We start from the raw sequence: 16807 nt of genomic DNA on the forward strand, positions 1-16807 counted from the left end.
TCTGCCCCAAATCTTCCCCACATCTGTCCTATATGCTCCCACATCTGTCCCAAATCTGTCCCACATCTGTCCTACATCTTCCCCAAATCTGTCCCACATCAGCCCCAAATCTGTCCCACATCTGCCCCAAATCTTCCCCACATCTGTCCTATATGCTCCCACATCTTCCCCAAATCTGTCCCACATCTTCCCCACATCTGTCCTATATGCTCCCACATCTGTCCTACATCAGCCTCACATCTGTCCCACATCTGTCCCACATCAGCCCCAAATCTGTCCCACATCAGCCCCAAATCTGTCCCACATCTGTCCCAAATCTGTCCCACATCTGTCCTACATCTTCCCCAAATCTGTCCCACATCAGCCCCAAATCTGTCCCACATCTGCCCCAAATCTTCCCCACATCTGTCCTATATGCTCCCACATCTTCCCCAAATCTGTCCCACATCTTCCCCACATCTGTCCTATATGCTCCCACATCTGTCCTACATCAGCCTCACATCTGTCCCACATCTGTCCCACATCTGTCCCACATCAGCCCCAAATCTGTCCCACATCAGCCCCAAATCTGTCCCACATCAGCCCCAAATCTGGTCCACATCTGCCCCAAATATTCCCCACATCTGTCCTATATGCTCCCACATCTTCCCCAAATCTGCCCTACATCAGCCCCACATCTGTCCCAAATCTGTCCCAAATCTGTCCCACATCTTCCCCACATCTGTCCCACATCAGCCCCAAATCTTCCCCACATCTGTCCTATATGCTCCGACATCTGTCCTACATCAGCCCCACATCAGCCCCACATCAGCCCCAAATCTGTCCCACATCTTCCCCAAATCTGTCCCACATCTTCCCCAAATCTGTCCCACATCAGCCCCAAATCTGTCCCACATCAGCCCCAAATCTTCCCCACATCTGTCCTATATGCTCCCTCCCACATCAGCCCCAAATCTGTCCCACATCTGTCCCACATCTTCCCCAAATCTGTCCTACATCAGCCCCAAATCTGTCCCACATCTTCCCCAAATCTGTCCTGCATCAGCCCCAAATCTGTCCCACATCTGCCCCAAATCTGTCCCACATCAGCCCCAAATCTGTCCTACATCAGCCCCAAATCTTCCCCACATCTGTCCTATATGCTCCCACATCTTCCCCAAATCTGCCCTACATCAGCCCCAAATCTGTCCCACATCTGTCCCACATCTTCCCCAAATCTGTCCTACATCTTCCCCAAATCTGTCCCACATCTGCCCCAAATCAACCCCAAATCTGTCCCACATCTGTCCCACATCTGTCCTACATCAGCCCCAAATCTGTCCTACATCTGTCACACATCTGTCCCACATCAGCCCCAAATCTGTCCTACATCTGTCCTACATCTGTCCCACATCAGCCCCAAATCTGTCCCACATCTGTCCTACATCTGTCCCACATCAGCCCCAAATCTGTCCCACATCTGTCACATATCTGTCCCACATCAGCCCCACATCTGTCACACATCTGTCCCACATCTGCCCCAAATCTGTCCTACATCAGCCCCAAATCTGTCCCACATCTGCCCCAAATCTGTCCCACATCAGCCCCAAATCTGCCCCAAAAAAGTGATCCAGCAGCTTCAGCAGCAGTGAGTGTAAAACTAAGTGAACCCCTGATCCAGCAGCTTCAGCAGCAGTGAGCTGCAGTGATGGTTTCCTGTGGGACGTTATCAGTCTCTCTCATGGTTCTGGAGGAATCTCGGCCCTCTTCTCTCCAGCGCTGCTTCAGCTCATTGAGGTTTGCAGCTTTGGTTTCTGCACAGCTCTCTTAAGGTCCCACCACAGCATCTCAGTCAGGCTGAGGTCTGGACTCTGACTGGACCATTGCAACACCTTGATTCTTTTCTTTTTCCCACATTCTGCTGTAGATCTGCTGCTGTGTTTGGGATCTTTGTCCTGTTGATGAGCCAGTTTCAGCCCAGCTTTAGCTGTGGGACAGATGGCCTCACATCTGACTCTAGAATACTTTGGTATCCAGAGGAGTTCATGGTGGACTCAATGACTGCAAGGTGCCCAGGTCCTGTGGCTGCAGAACCAGCCCAGATCATCAGCCCTCCACCACCGTGCTTGGCAGCTGGTATGAGGTGTTTGTGCTGATATGCTGTGTTTGGTTTCCTCCAAACGTGCTGCTGTGCATTAGGACCAAGCATCTGGATTTGTACACTGCATCTGGCTGCTTTTTACACTCTTATTTCATATGAAAACAGTTAATTTATCCATTTTGTTAGTAAAACAGAAGCAGTGCAGCCGTGCTTTTTATTTAAATGTTGCTTGTATAAAACTTCTGTCCAGATTAACTTGAAATTAAAGATGCAGCAAATCGGCTCAGACAGATGCTCAGGGAGCAGAACCCGTTTCCAGCCGCTCTCCGGCCTGATGACTACTTAAACTCTCCCTGCAGAAGTGACAGGCTTGTTGGTTCCCTGCAGAAAATCAATGCTAATCATACAGATGGAGGCACTTGCACTCGTCTGCAGACCCTCTGAAACCCTTTCAAACGGCTGTAATTCTCTCGTTTTTCATGGCGGCATCAAAAGGCCGGCTGATTGTTTTCATTTGCAGTCGCGATAATTGGATGAGCAGGAAAATCAGGTTTTTATTAATCTTACCAACTGGACTGGAAATCGTTATTCAGCTCACAGAAAGAATCTATTTTTGTGACACCGACTCAGAGCATCTTGGCCTTTTATGACTTTTATCCGAACAGAGCAGGGCAGCAGTGGAGGAGCCTCCTCTGAGCTTCTTACATCTCCTTTTCTGTAGCTCAGGTCGTGGACTTATCGATGTATATATATCGACTTATCGATTTTAACGCAGTTAAAAGAAGGTTCCTGCCTGGAAATATCTGCTCAGTCCCACATCTGACAGGACTGTGGACACAACACTTTCAGTTATTGTGTGGTTGCTATGCGGTTGCTATGCGGTTGCTATGCAGGGGTTGCTGTGGCGACGGAACGATCAGCTGACGCCACACCCTGCTCCAGCTGCTCCTCCGGATCGGGTCCCTGTTCAGAAACTCTGAGGAGGTCCAGCCAGAGAAGAGCATCAGTTCCACGTCGTTTTATTCTGGTCCTGAGAGCAAAGACGTGACAGCTGGAGTCGATCAGAGCCGTCTTCTGTGGCTCATCCCTTGAGTTTGGAGCTTTTTTTAAGGCCAGAAAGACTTAAAAATGTTCAGGAACAAGCTTTAAAAGATGAGCTGCTCGCTAATGATTAAGACTAGACTGTTAAGTCCCGTTGCTATAGGCAACGGGTGACTAATAAACTGGTGGCTGCTCAGCAGAAGTTTGAGTCTGAGTCGGTAAGAGATGGTCTTAAAGTGCAGGATGCAGAGGAAAGGAGCTTTAACGCCTCCGTTATCACGTCCTCCAGCATCAGAAACAACCGTTTGGATGCATATCTGCTTTTTTTTTAATTAAATTATTAACAGTTGCACTAATTTGTCCAATAAACTTGAGTTTGAGCCACCTGTGAGAACATCTTTGCCCTCCTTTAAATGTAGAAACAGAAGTTAAAGCCCAGTTTCTGCAGGTTATGCTTCAGGTGGAGCATGTCTTCTGCTGCTGAAGCTGCTGGATCAGGAGTTCACTTACTTTTACACCAGTTTCTTGTGAAAATAATCCCATATTTAACCCAGATTCTCCTCCTGAAGCCACTCGGGCTCATCTTTAACATGCTCTAAGGCAGGGATGTCAAACTCCGGTCCTGGAGGGCCGCAGTCCTGCAGGTTTTAGATGTTTCCTGCTTCAACCTGATTCAGATCAATGCATCTTTAGCAGGTTTGTGCAGAACTTAACAATCTTTCAAAGAGATCCATTTCATCTGAATCAGGTGTGTTGAAGCAGGGAAACATCTAAAACCTGCTGGACAGCGGCCCTCCAGGACTGGACTTTGACATATGTGCTCCAAGCTGCTGGATCAGGAGTTCACTTACTTTTACACCAGTTTCCTGTGAAAATAATCCAGATTCTCCTCCTGAAGCCACTCAGGTTCATCTTTAAGGTGCTTTAAGGTCTGAGGGTGAGTGAAACCTGCAGCTTTCCATCAGATTTACTTAAATCATGAAGGTGTCCCTGTGTGCAAACCCCTTCATCCAAGTTAGAGGTTCACTTTTTTAGCTTAAAACAATGTGTTTTTCACACATTTCAACCCGACCGACACCAAAGATGAAGACAGACAGGAAGTTAAAACAGTAAATCACTTTTAATTTAGTTCTCTCATCGGCATGTGAGCTTATTTTAAACATGATGACAAATGAAGTGCATCGGTAGTAGAAGCCTAACAGGTTTTAATACATGCTCCATTCAGACGCGTCTGGAAATCCACATTTTACAAGCTAACATTACTCAAATAAAACCACTACAGTTCAGCGCTTTGACCTGATAGAATAAAAAGATAAGACAGATCCATCGCTAGATACAACGGTGGCAGCAATACACAGGATTGCTCAAGCAGTAAAGTACACGTTCCTTTAAGAAACAGGGAGAGAACGCGAAAAAAAACACTAACCTCCGGGCTTTTCATCCCCTTTCAAGTAGAAGTTACCCTTTTTTCATCTGCTTGTGTTTTCATGTGAGAATTCAAGTTCAGCATGAATAAAAGTTCTAATAGAATCGACTCGAGTCCGGATAAGAACACGTGAAAGCAATAAAACATCTATGTGGATGATGTGACCGAGGAGCTGCGTCTCCGGGGGGGTAAAATGGCGCCGCAGCAGCCGTCCTCAGGCAGGAGCCGGCGTGGCGTGATGGTGAAAGCTCAACCAAACGGTCGCTTAGCAACAGGAAGTCCTTCCAGGAACTTTGGCGTGTCGGAGACAGAATCCGGCGGAGACCCAAACCCGCCCCCGCAGATTCTCTCTCCCAGACGCAAAGCGAAGGCGCTTCGTTAAATTTGGCGCTGTCCAATCAGTGACCTCTCATGTAAACTGAATCCAAACGGTAATCTAAAGCGGGTCGGGGGCCCGGCGGCTCACTGGCGAGGAGCAGAGTAGCGCCCCTCGCTGGGCCCAGCGCCCCGTCCAGAACCAAAGCTGGGTTTCTGTGCCATGCCTCCACGGGTTGGGGGGCCTCTGGGCCCGCCGCCGCCTCCCACTCGCTCTCTGGGCCCGCCGGGCCCCCCGGGTCCACGGGGCCTCACGTCCCGCCTGTCGCCCTCCCTGGCCGACCGGGTCTTCTTCTCCTCCACATTCAGGCGCACGTCGCCTCGGAACTTGATGGGCTGGGCAGAGAAAGAGGCCGTCAGAACCAGCAGAACCAGCAGAACCAGCAGAACACACAGATCTCAGACCCAGCAGAACCATCAGAACCAGCAGAACACACAGATCTCAGACCCAGCAGAACCATCAGAACCATCAGAACACACAGCTCTCAGCCCGTTTCTCACCCTGTTGCTCAGGATCTTCTGCACCGGTTCAGAATCGTCAAACACCACAAAGCCAAAGTTCGGCAGCTTCCCTCCGCTGTTGATCCTCAGCTCCAGGACTGTTCCATACTCTGTGGGGGGGGGGCAAAGAGGCTGATTTGAACCCATTTCCTCACAGAACAAAGTGACTCAGAACTTATCGAGGTTTAAACTCACGCTCAAAGAACTCTTTGAGTTCATTTTTGTCCACATCATGAGGAACGTTGCCCACGAACAGCTGGTGGGCGTCGGGATACCGGACCACCCTGCGGCTCTCCGTCTCGCCCTGTTCACCTTCTCGAGCTGCAACAAGCAAACAGAAACTCTGAAGGCTCATGTTCAGCAGCTCATTTCCTGCCGTCTGGTACCAGAACCAGCTTCTCGTCCCATTAAGTCAGGTTTCCCCTGGAGGTAAAGCAGCTAAAAGCAGCGAGGAAGCGCTCCAGGGTCCGATAAACATGCAAAAGATACAGAACCAGCGCCGAGGTCCAGAATCTGCGGCTGGTACGATGCTGCAGTTTATTCTAAAGGCTGAAAGCTGGACCCGGACCGCTAACCGCAGCTCGGTACCTGGTCTGGGGCCTCTGTGAGCAGGCGGCGGGCCCCCGGGCCTCTGTTCCCGCGGCCTCTGGTCTCTCTGCGGTCTCTGGGCTGCGGTCTGGGACTCGGACTTCACTTCCGCTCGCGGCTGAAAGAGTGAACAAAAAGAGTGAGGACAGGACTCCGGGTAAAATAAAGAAGCCGAACCGGGTCGAGAGAGCAGCTTGGACCTACTGGTGCTGTGGGAGAGACTTTGACGACATGGGGGGGGATTCCTGAGACGGGCACAGCCCCGCTGGGAGGGAGGTTCTTACTGGTGACGGAGGCCCAGGAGAACGGCTGTGGGGAGGAAACGAGAGGTTGAAGCTGCGTTAACGGCACCGGCCGTTTCCCCCGGTTACGTCCCTCGGACCTACCCGGTTGTCTTCTGGAGCGCTGGGGGCGGGTTCAGCAGGTGCAGAGGCAGGTTCTGTGGGGGGGACAGGGGTGGTGGGGCTCTTCTCTGTGGGCTCGTCGGTTGAGTGCGCTTCAGTCTGCGTCTCCAGCAGCGTCTCGGCCTTCAGCTCCACCTCCACGGCCTCCGCCTCCTTCTCCGCCTCCGGCTCCGGTTCTGGACTCGCTGCAGCCGCCTCCTCCTCATCGCCGGGAGCTGCTGGCTCTGAACTGCAAAACCCAGGAAGAGGGAAGTCAGTGGTGGGAAAATGGGCTCAGGAAGTATAATGAACAGCAGGAAGTGTGGCCTTCAGCGGTGAATGAGCCGATAATCCTGCTGCCACCGTGTTCTGTTGCCATACCGGGCCGTCGGGTCGTAGAAGGGAGCAGACTCCTCTGGAGCCACATCAGGGGACGGGACCCTCTCCAGCTCCTCCACCTCATCCTCAGACTCTGAAAACAAAACGGGGAATATTTAGAACAGGAGCTGCAGCAGAACCGAAGCTCCAGCAAAACCGAAGCTCCAGCAGAACCGAAGCTGCAGCAGAACCGAAGCTGCAACAGCAGCAGAACCGAAGCTGCAACAGCAGAACCGAAGCTGCAGCAGCAGAACCGAAGCTGCAGCAGCAGAACCGAAGCTGCTGCCACAGAACCGAAGCTGCAACAGCAGCAGAACCGAAGCTGCAGCAGAACCGAAGCTGCAGCAGCAGAACCGAAGCTGCAGCAGCAGAACCGAAGCTGCAGCAGAACCGAAGCTCCAGCAGCAGAACCGAAGCTGCAGCAGAACCGAAGCTGCAACAGCAGCAGAACCGAAGCTGCAGCAAAACCGAAGCTCCAGCAGCAGAACCGAAGCTCCAGCAGCAGAACCGAAGCTCCAGCAGCAGAACCGAAGCTGCAGCCACAGAACCGAAGCTGCAGCAGAACCGAAGCTCCAGCAGCAGAGCTCCAGAAAAGGTTTGCTTTTATATTATCTATATAATTATATTATTATATTATCTATATTTTAGATTAAAACTGAAACCAGCACAAACACTTTTAGATCAATAAATAAACACCAAGCATCATCTCACCCACCAACATCCAACTCCACATTAACGGGTTCACTTTGTTAAAGACTTCACAGGAATGTGGCGCCTGTCGAGTTCTTCTACGCTCAGCTGTCACATCACCACAGAATGTCATATTCACACGCCAAGTGCCCGGGGCTGTTTGTAATCTCACTCAGGAAGGTCCTGTAGGTCTCGCCTCATCCTGAGTTATCCAGTTCCACCAGAACCTGCCGTTTTGCCACAAACCTTCAGAATAACTCAGTGAGCTTCGGGTTAAAACACGAAGCCACTCTGCTGCAGTTCAGGCACCGAACAGACGCTTGTCAGAAGCTAAATTAACCGCCGCCGCCACGCGTTAACGTAGCAGCTACCGGGTCCGCCCTGGTCCGATTGTCATCAAGACATTAGAGAAAAGCACCAAAGGGTCATTTAGGTTCAGTTTCCACCGGGTCGATGGTTTAAAACCACGGCAGAAACCCGAGGAGCAGCAATCTCAACATGGCGGTCAAAAGATGAGGCGAAGACGGCGTCTCCAGGAGAGGTTTTCCACGACAAGCCAGGAATTAACCTTAAGGTCCTTCTGACTAAAGTCCAGTGACCTTAACCAGAGCCAACAGGAAACGGATACTTTTCTACACGTTTTCAACACCACGAATCGTCATGGTTACGACACATTGTACGATAACTGAGAACGTGTTCAACTGCGTGCACGCTGGTGTCGGTCTGAAGGGTTAGGGTTCGGTAACCCTTGGCAACCTTAACTCTTAGATAACCGTAACCCTTTGGTAACCCAAGGCAACCCTAACTCTTGGGTAACCCTAGGCAACCCTAACTCTTGGGTAACCCTAGGCAACCCTAACTCTTGGGTAGCCCTAGGCAACCCTAACTCTTGGGTAACCCTAGGCAACCCTAACTCTTGGGTAACCCTAGGCAACCCTAACTCTTGGGTAACCCTAGGCAACCCTAACTCTTAGGTAACCGTAACTCTTAGGTAACTCAAGGCAACCCTAACTCTTGGGTAACCCTAGGCAACCCTAACTCTTAGGTAACCCAAGGTAACCGTAACCCTAGGCAACCCTAACCCTTGGGTAACCCTAGGCAACCCGAGGTAAATCCAACCCCTGAGCTTTACACAAACCCTCGTACAGACTGATATTAATGTCGCTCATCTCCTGCACTTCCACACGTTAAGGCTGCAGCTTCCAGGAAAAACCAGATCAAAGCATCCATCCCTGTTCTACACCCGCCGCGGGGGGGCTGGAGCCTATCCCAGCCGCCATTGATCTCTGTCACCAAATAACAGATCAATGAAATTCTATTTGCGGAACAATTTCCGAAGCCGACCAAAAGACAAGAAAGATGACTTCAACAAACTCAAAAATGCTGTAGGAGGTTCTGACCTTCTGGGGGCTCAGAGTCCGAGTCGCCGAACACTTCGTCTTGGTAACGAAACACGTCGTTATGGACGTAGAATTTGTTTGCAACTGTGCCCTGAAGAGAAAGCAACAGAAACCCCCCACAAATTAGTTCTAAAACACACCCACAACATCTTTTGAAGCCTAACAAGCAGAAAATAATCTTAGTTTCACCTCAGGTGCCAGAACGAAGGTCTGCATGAACTTCCTCATGGGCTGCATGTTGTTGGAAAGCTCCCCCATCACCTGCACCACCACCCCCTCATTCAGGGTGGCATGTGCGTCCACGTGCCTGATCTTGGTGTGACAGTCTCTGAAACTCAGAGCCATCACCCTCTTATGGATCTCCTGCAAAAGAGAGAGTCTGATATAGAAAACTGGAGCGAAAGGGAATGATCCACCTGGAAATCTGGTTTGATCTAGGGCTGGGAAGCCAAGTGGCCCATCAACCGGGTTCAAAGCTCATTGTTCTTGTTTCATCTGTGGCTTTTAGTCACTTTTATGTTTGGTTGGACTTGGGAAAGATGCTGGCTGTGCTTTAAAAACAGGTTAATCCGTCAGTAGGGCTGGGTACTGAACTTCGGTTCTTTTAAGGCACCGACCGAAATGCTTCGAGTATCAGAACACGCTTCGTCTTTCGGTGCCAAGTTTCAGTCCCTAGAGATTAATCAAGTGATCAAGAACTGATGGAGCTGCCCTCGATTGGCCGTATTAACGTTACACTTTGATGCAGGAAACCGTGGTTACGCCCACAGACGGGTTCTGCGTTGGGAACTGTAGGCGTGTGTAGAACCGGTTAAACGATGCCACCGAGGTCTGAAGCGTGGCTCCATTTCACCAAGACTGATGCCAACATCTGCCAAAAAGTCACCGCTGCTGAGGCAGCAACACGACTGATTTAATGAGTTATTTGACCTGCACAAAGTCAGTTTAAGAGCAGAAAGTTGCTCCGTGTTTGACTGGAAAAGGTCGGACCGCAGCCAGTCAGCCTCTGGACGCCACAGAGCCGAGCGGCATCATTCAAAGTCTCCACATCTGGACTCGGCTTCATCTCAGAGCACCGAGGACGGCGCAGTGTGTGGGATTATAACAGGTAACGTTCAGAGAAATCCGGCAGTAAAATGTTACTGCTGCTTAATATGAGCAGAAAGCAGAGATGTTGATGCTTCTGAAGGAAAACTGCTGAGAGAAAAGTATCCTCAGTGTGGAGGATGGTGTTAGACACCAACCTGGCAACCTGTTTGCAGCTGTTTTACACTGGAAATTATTTGTTTTTCTGTAAAAAAAACTGCTTTGAGTGGAAAAATACTGAAATGACAAATAAAACTGAAGGTTTGTACTGTTGTGTCTTTAGTTAGAATTGATTTTATAAGATTAATATTGGTTAACTGCAGTTTAATTCAGCTGCACATGAGCCACAGAGACTGAATCAGAACGATGCAAACAATCGATTTCCATCCCCAGAGAAAGAAAATCCCACCTGTGAGGATCAGAATGAATTTATAAAGAAGCATAAAGCAACTCAAACCATATGTCTTCTTAAAAAGATGCAACTCTGACTTCACTTTAAGATCCTTAAAAGAAACTTTCATCTGTTGCTTTGTTTTCTGTCGACGCCTCCCTGAAACACTTACAGACTGTCCGTAAACGGCCTCGACCGGTTTGCCGTGGCTGTCCAGCCCGCCGTGCACGTACGAGGAGTTCTTTCCATAAAACCTGCGCAAACACACACAGACACGGTTTAAACGCACATTTCTGACATCACAGATCTCATTCTTCAGTGGAACAGTGACACCAAAGCTGCAGGAACAGGCGTCTCACCTGTGCAGGTAGTCGGGGGCCTGGTTCAGGAGTGTGTAATACTGTCGGACAAACTCTCGCCCGACCAGCTGGGCACTTGGCTTCTCCATCACCATTTCTTTGGTCAACTGGAAATCTCTGCAGGAGAGGGAGCGAGAGTCAAGTTAAACTGTAAAAACAGTGCAGTAACGTCTCAGATCTGCGGCTCGGTTTGATAACCAGAAGGAGCCCTGAAGCCAAACAGCTGTTCTATTTATCAATTTTATTTGCAAACATTGACGGCGTCTCCAGGAGAGGTTTTCCACGATAAGCCAGGAATTAACCTTAAGGTCCTTCTGACTAAAGTCCAGTGACCTTAACCAGAGCCAACAGGAAACGGATACTTTTCTACACGTTTTGAACCCCATGAATCGTCATGGTTACGACACGTTGTACAATAACTGAGAACGTGTTCAACTGCGTGCACGCTGGTGTCAGTCTGAATGGTTAGGGTTCGGTAACCCTCTGCAACCCTAACTCTTAGGTAACCCAAGGCAACCCTAACCATTAGGTAACCCAAGGCAACCCTAACCATTAGGTAACCCAAGGTAACCATAACTCTTAGGTAACCCAAGGCAACCCTAAACCTAGGCAACCCTAACCCTTGGGTAACCCTAGGCAACCCTAACTCTTGGGTAACCCTAGGCAACCCTAACTCTTGGGTAACCTGGTTCAGGAGTGTGTAATACTGTCGGACAAACTCTCGCCCGACCAGCTGGGCACTTGGCTTCTCCATCACCATTTCTTTGGTCAACTGGAAATCTCTGCAGGAGAGGGAGCGAGAGTCAAGTTAAACTGTAAAAACAGTGCAGTAACGTCTCAGATCTGCGGCTCGGTTTGATAACCAGAAGGAGCCCTGAAGCCAAACAGCTGTTCTATTTATCGATTTTATTTGCAAACATTGAAAAGTTCCCTTTTCAGGGGGTGGAAACATCACGAGGACAGAAAACGTCCTGATTTTTCAGCCTGAAACGGTTTCAAAGCCCAAAATGAAGCGAGTTCTGCAACAGAGACACAGATGCATGAATGCAACAAATTAATAAGTTATGTGACATCATGGAGTCGGCTGCAGTTGTTCCACATGCATCAGAAAACCTGAGAATGGATCATGCTGCGATGAGTCATGAGACTGTCCTCTGTCCCCTGAGCCTGACTCACCTGCTCATTTTTAATCTGTGGCACAAAACCAGCTGAACCCGACCATCTGGGTCGTTCTGGCCCTGAGAAACAAACTCAGAAACTCCATTTCTGCCGCCTTATTCACACCAAAAGATGCACCAGGTGCTTTCAGAGGTGAACTTATAATCCAACAACAGGTTTAACAAAAACTCATGGAGTTAATTATCAGCCTGAGGCCATTTTCAGACCAAATGTTCCATCTGACTGGTGCATAACAGTTAAAAGCTTGTGCTGCCGATTAAACCTGACAGAACATCTATTAAAACACAGCTACAGGTCTCTGCTTGTGTTGCTTCATTCTGTTCCAACAAGAATTAAAACTACGTCTGCCTTGAAGGGAAAAATACACAAGTTTTTAGATTCAGAGCTGCACAAAATGAGGAATTTGTGGGATGAGAATAAGAAAAAAAGGTGCAAAAACAAGTTCTCCAAACCAATCAGTGACAATGGGAACCAGAGCTCCCATCTTATGGTCAGTCAGCCACACCTGTGCACGACACCAGGAGCCATCTGCTGTTCTAACACGCACTTCACGACCAACCAGCGCGGATTAACTGATCCAACAGGCAAAGCAAGTCATTAGTGGCAAAGCAGCCCGACGGGCTCAAACTGTGCTCCCACGTTTTAAAAGAAAAAGGAATAATTCCACAATCTGCACCAGAACAGCAGCTCGTGAGGAAGTGCACGCAGACAAAGGCCACGCCACGCCAGGAGTGATGGTGCCATTCACAGCGGCCACCGGCCTACTCTCAGCCCGCCATGGCGGCGCCGCCAGTCCGTGGGACTTGGGGCCAGTCCACCGGCGGTTTCCAGATATAACCTGGGCTCACATGGCACGCTGCCTGGCCCACTACGGAGCTGAACCGTGACAGCTGAACGAGCCCACAGCCCCCAAACTAGGGCAAAGAGGAGCTCCAGTCCGGTTCCAGGAGCAGCCCCAGCACGTGTCCCCGCTGCTCCTCAGCCACACTTTCACACTCCTCTCGAGCCGTTGGCCGGTTTTTTTGGTCTAAAACACGAACAAAGCCGCACAACTGCCATGTACTCGGAATTAAAACAAAATAAGGTCAAATAATACCGAATAGGAAAATGGGAAAAAAAAGTCGGGGAGGGAGGGAGTCACGACTGAAACGAGGCTAAAAGTGGGCTACACATGGGCGGTGGGTATTTCCTGAACCCTCAAAGTGAAACTAAGCGCTCAATGTGGTCGTTAAAATCCCCCAAAATCAACTTCAGATGATCTATTACATCGTTTTATTGTATTCATTAGAGGCACAATTGTTTAATTTGAGCTCTTAAACGTGATAACGGCGTAACAATGTCAAAGGAAGCTAACAACGATCATTGCGATACCAGGATGTAGACGGACCCCAGAAGAGCGACCCACTAAACCAACCAAGGTAACGTATCAAATTTAAAATTTCTGTCATATATCAAACACTTTATAGAAGATGAGAACTTACCAATGGGTCAATTAGTTTGTTTTAAAAGACGTTGTTTCGTTACAAGTGAGTTTTTTTGCTTTTTTTTTTTTAAACACCGTAGCGGCAGCCAGACCACTAGCGGCTTCACAACGTGCTGGACTACCCGGGTACCGGTTTCACCCCTACAACCAAACATGAGGTTCCGCCCCTTAAATATTTCTAACCAATCCGATTCAGCTTTCATAAGTCAATGACCAATGGCTTGAGACATTAACACACATTCCACGCGTACAGCCAATCGCTACGTGTCATTTTGCTCGCTGGGTTCTTGAGTGGACCAATCACATCGCAGTAATGGCTGAAGGTGCGATGGTTTTAAGAGCCGGCGTCTGCCGGTATTTTGTACAGCATGGAGTGCACCGAGGCCGTTTCCACGCTTGGGGGCGACAAAAGTGTTCAGACAGCTGATTCATTCAATTCGTTGTACGAAGACGAGTAAAGACTATTTTATTTTGCAATAAGGTGAATGAACTGAAGATAATCCAAGATAATAGAATAGTGTGGTTTAGAGTTGCTGTTTATTGTGGAAAAAGTTTGCAAAATGACTCATGTGGGTTAATATCTGACTTTTATGTGTTCTAAATTTGTTTTCTTTGTAAGAATGCTTCCCTTTACATCCTTTATTTAAAACATCCAGTTGAATAGTCATTTTTAAACACTCTTGAGATAATCCCACCAACTCACTTCTTAAATCTCCACCTCGGTTTACAATCTGTCTGCGGTGACGACTCCCAGCAATATGACCATAAAAGACTAACCCAGCTCCCAGAGGAGGGACCTCCACTTGGAAAAAGCCGTATGAAGTTACCAATAGGGCCCTTTGTTTGCTCAGCCACAGCTTGAGACAGCGTGCAGGAGGAGCTGTTTGTGGCAGACGGAGAGGCTTCAGGCTTTGTGGATGAGGCCCGGCTGTTGTTTCACATTCTTGACGCTGGAGTCTGGATGAGCGGGTGGGGATGGTAACAGGGTGCTCTGTCTCTCCCTCTGCAGTCTCCCAGGGGACCATGAACAGCTTTGTACACAGCCAGCCAGTGAAAATTTAAACAGTGAAGTGTAATAAAGTTGAGCACCCGACTGGAGAATGCTGCACATGCAAGCTCAGCCATGTACGGTAGTCACAACATTTGTGTGAACACAATGTTCTTATCCTTTAATCTGCCTTCTTTTACATCTTCTTTACACAAATCTTTGTAATCTGTTTCAGCTGCAGTGTTAAATGGTCTAAAGAAGAAAAAAAAATACCCAAATAATAGGCGTTTATGTTTAAAATATAAAGCTTTTCAGTTATTAAACTGCCTTTATGACCCAAATATGATTTATTATGCACATTAGAGCCCGATAAAGTTAGTTTTTATAGTGCTTGATAATAATTTTTGCTTGATGAAGACTATTTTAACCTTGTAAAATTGGTGTGTTATCAATGTTTTGGGGTGTTTTAACGTTTTGTGTCGTCTATGTTTCCCCTTATTTAACAAGACAAAGAAATGAGTGAATAAAAACGATCTTATCTGGGGATCCTTGAATTGGCCGTACTTTTAAAGACTTGCAGAATTGAGCTAATGAGCAAACTGAAACACTATGTTAGAGGTAGTGTTGCCTGACAGCCGCACCCTGGAAAAAGCATCATATTAAGATGAGAAGTCTCTGAAGAAGTTTGTTTCCTGAGAGTTTAAGAAGCTGAAGTCGTGCCTAAAAGAAGCAGCTGAAGAAAGGGGCGTTTTGTGGATTCACTGACTACAAACTGAGAGTCCAAAAGGACGAATTGAGAGTTTTTATTCATTACCAGTTCATTGTTGGGTCTTTTATAAGAGTTGGACCTGATTTTGTTGGCTACATGTGGAACGTTAAGGTCTCAGACATTTATTTTACATCTGATCCTTTCATAAAACTGACGTAAATACCATAGTTTCTATGCTTTAAAATGTCGGTTTTGTTGAAACTGGGACCTGAGATTGTATTGATTTAGTTATTCTTCATATTTTTGCTTGGATGCTTCATGTTTCGTTGAACAAAGTTGAGGTTTTTGCTCTTCTTTGTTACTTTCTGTAGTTTTGGGACGTCATGCAGCCGTTTTTCTGCCTGTTTTAACTGAGTTGACCAACTGGAGAGATTCTGCAGAATCTGAAGGTCATGTGTTCTACATGCATGTGAAAATGATTCCTGCATTGACCGCTTTATAAGCACCAAGCGTATCTCCAGCTGCTCGCCCTTATGAATAAGGATTCTATAGTTGAAGGAACAGCAGCTTTGTTAAAGTGTTTTAAAGTGATGTAAATTATGGAGAAGATCTGCTGATGAGGCTCAGCACTGCAGGATTTCTCAGTTTCCTACATCAACACTGATTTCCAGGGTCCTGTTTCAGGGAGTTGATCATAAATGTCTCGCAGTGATAATAAGATGGAACCAAAACAACTCCCGACTGATTCTGCAGACTGCTTGGAAGAAAAACACACGTTCTGTGCCGTGGAAGCTGCTGAAGAAGCTGCTGAAGGAGCTGCTGAAGAAGCTCATGGAAGCTGCTGAAGAAGCTGCTGAAGAAGCTGCTGAAGAAACTGCTGAAGAAGCTGCTGAAGAAGCTCATGGAAGCTGCTGAAGAAGCTCATGGAAGCTGCTGAAGAAGCTGCTGAAGAAACTGCTGAAGAAGCTGCTGAAGAAGCTCATGGAAGCTGCTGAAAAAGCTCATGGAAGCTGCTGAAGAAGCTCATGGAAGCTGCTGAGAAGCTGCTGAGAAGCTGCTGAAGAAGCTGCTGAAGAAGCTGCTGAAGAAGTTCATGGAAGCTGCTGAAGAAGCTCATGGAAGCAGCTGAAGAAGCTCATGGAAGCTGCTGAAGAAGCTGCTGAAGAAGCTCATGGAAGCTGCTGAAGAAGCTGCTGAAGAAGCTGCTGAAGAAGCTGCTGAAGAAGCTGCTGAAGAAGCTCATGGAAGCTGCTGAAGAAGCTGCTGAAGAAGCTGCTGAAGAAGCTGCTGAAGAAGCTGCTGAAGAAGCTTATGGATAAGCTGCTTAAAAACAGATTTTTGTGCTTCGCAGTAAATACAAAATGTAACCAATGACCAAGGAAAGTCCTGTAAACACGGTCCTGCTGCTGCGCCGATCCCTTCTCAGATTCTTTTGCAAACGACAGAGATTCAGATACGAAGGCATGCAGAGATTTTCCAGATCTTTTCAGTCTTTTATTCATGGAAATAAATTGGCCGTGTTCTCAGTGTCAGAACAAGCTCGTGATCTTTGGGAAAAGCTCTCAGCCTGCGAGATTCCCGCCTCAGTTAGACAATAAAACGGCACCGAGGACAGCTAACCTGCATGGAAGATAAAGCCTCTTCCAGCAGGAGTCAAAAGGTTCAAAAAGAACTAAAAACACCAAAGAAAAAACCAACAGGAGTGCAGAAACTGAACAGTTTGAGTTGGAGAAAGCAAGCAGAGGGAGCA

General features: G+C 48.0%; 1 protein-coding gene across 1 annotated transcript; it reads right to left on the reverse strand.

Annotated features, from left to right (window-relative positions):
- Positions 1 to 4222: 4222 nt before the first annotated feature.
- g3bp1 (GTPase activating protein (SH3 domain) binding protein 1) lies at positions 4223 to 10810 on the reverse strand. Its single transcript, XM_072395129.1, has 11 exons — positions 10699 to 10810; positions 10512 to 10593; positions 9052 to 9225; positions 8863 to 8953; positions 6776 to 6866; positions 6398 to 6644; positions 6216 to 6320; positions 6012 to 6129; positions 5619 to 5744; positions 5424 to 5533; positions 4223 to 5258 (listed from the first exon to the last, which is right to left on the reverse strand). Exons 1-11 carry the CDS (start codon positions 10791 to 10793, stop codon positions 5010 to 5012), a joined length of 1488 nt encoding a protein of 495 aa, XP_072251230.1. The 5' UTR covers positions 10794 to 10810; the 3' UTR covers positions 4223 to 5009.
- Between the last annotated feature and the right edge of the window lie 5997 nt (positions 10811 to 16807).

Source organism: Leuresthes tenuis, unplaced genomic scaffold, assembly GCF_036924035.1.
Source record: "Leuresthes tenuis unplaced genomic scaffold, fLeuTen1.0.hap1 SCAF_11, whole genome shotgun sequence".
Classification (NCBI taxonomy): Eukaryota; Metazoa; Chordata; class Actinopteri; order Atheriniformes; family Atherinopsidae; genus Leuresthes; species Leuresthes tenuis.

What these genes read in the sequence shown, in the direction of transcription:
- g3bp1 (XM_072395129.1), bottom strand. Translation starts at nt 10,793, where the DNA reads ATGGTGATGGAGAAGCCAAGTGCCCAGCTGGTCGGGCGAGAGTTTGTC. An exon ending in GCCCCCGACTACCTGCACAG is followed by an intron (nt 10,594 to 10,698) that starts GTGAGACGCCTG and finishes GTGTTTGCGCAG; the next exon opens with GTTTTATGGAAAGAACTCCT. An exon ending in TCACAGAGGCCCCAGACCAG is followed by an intron (nt 5,745 to 6,011) that starts GTACCGAGCTGC and finishes TGCTTGTTGCAG; the next exon opens with CTCGAGAAGGTGAACAGGGC.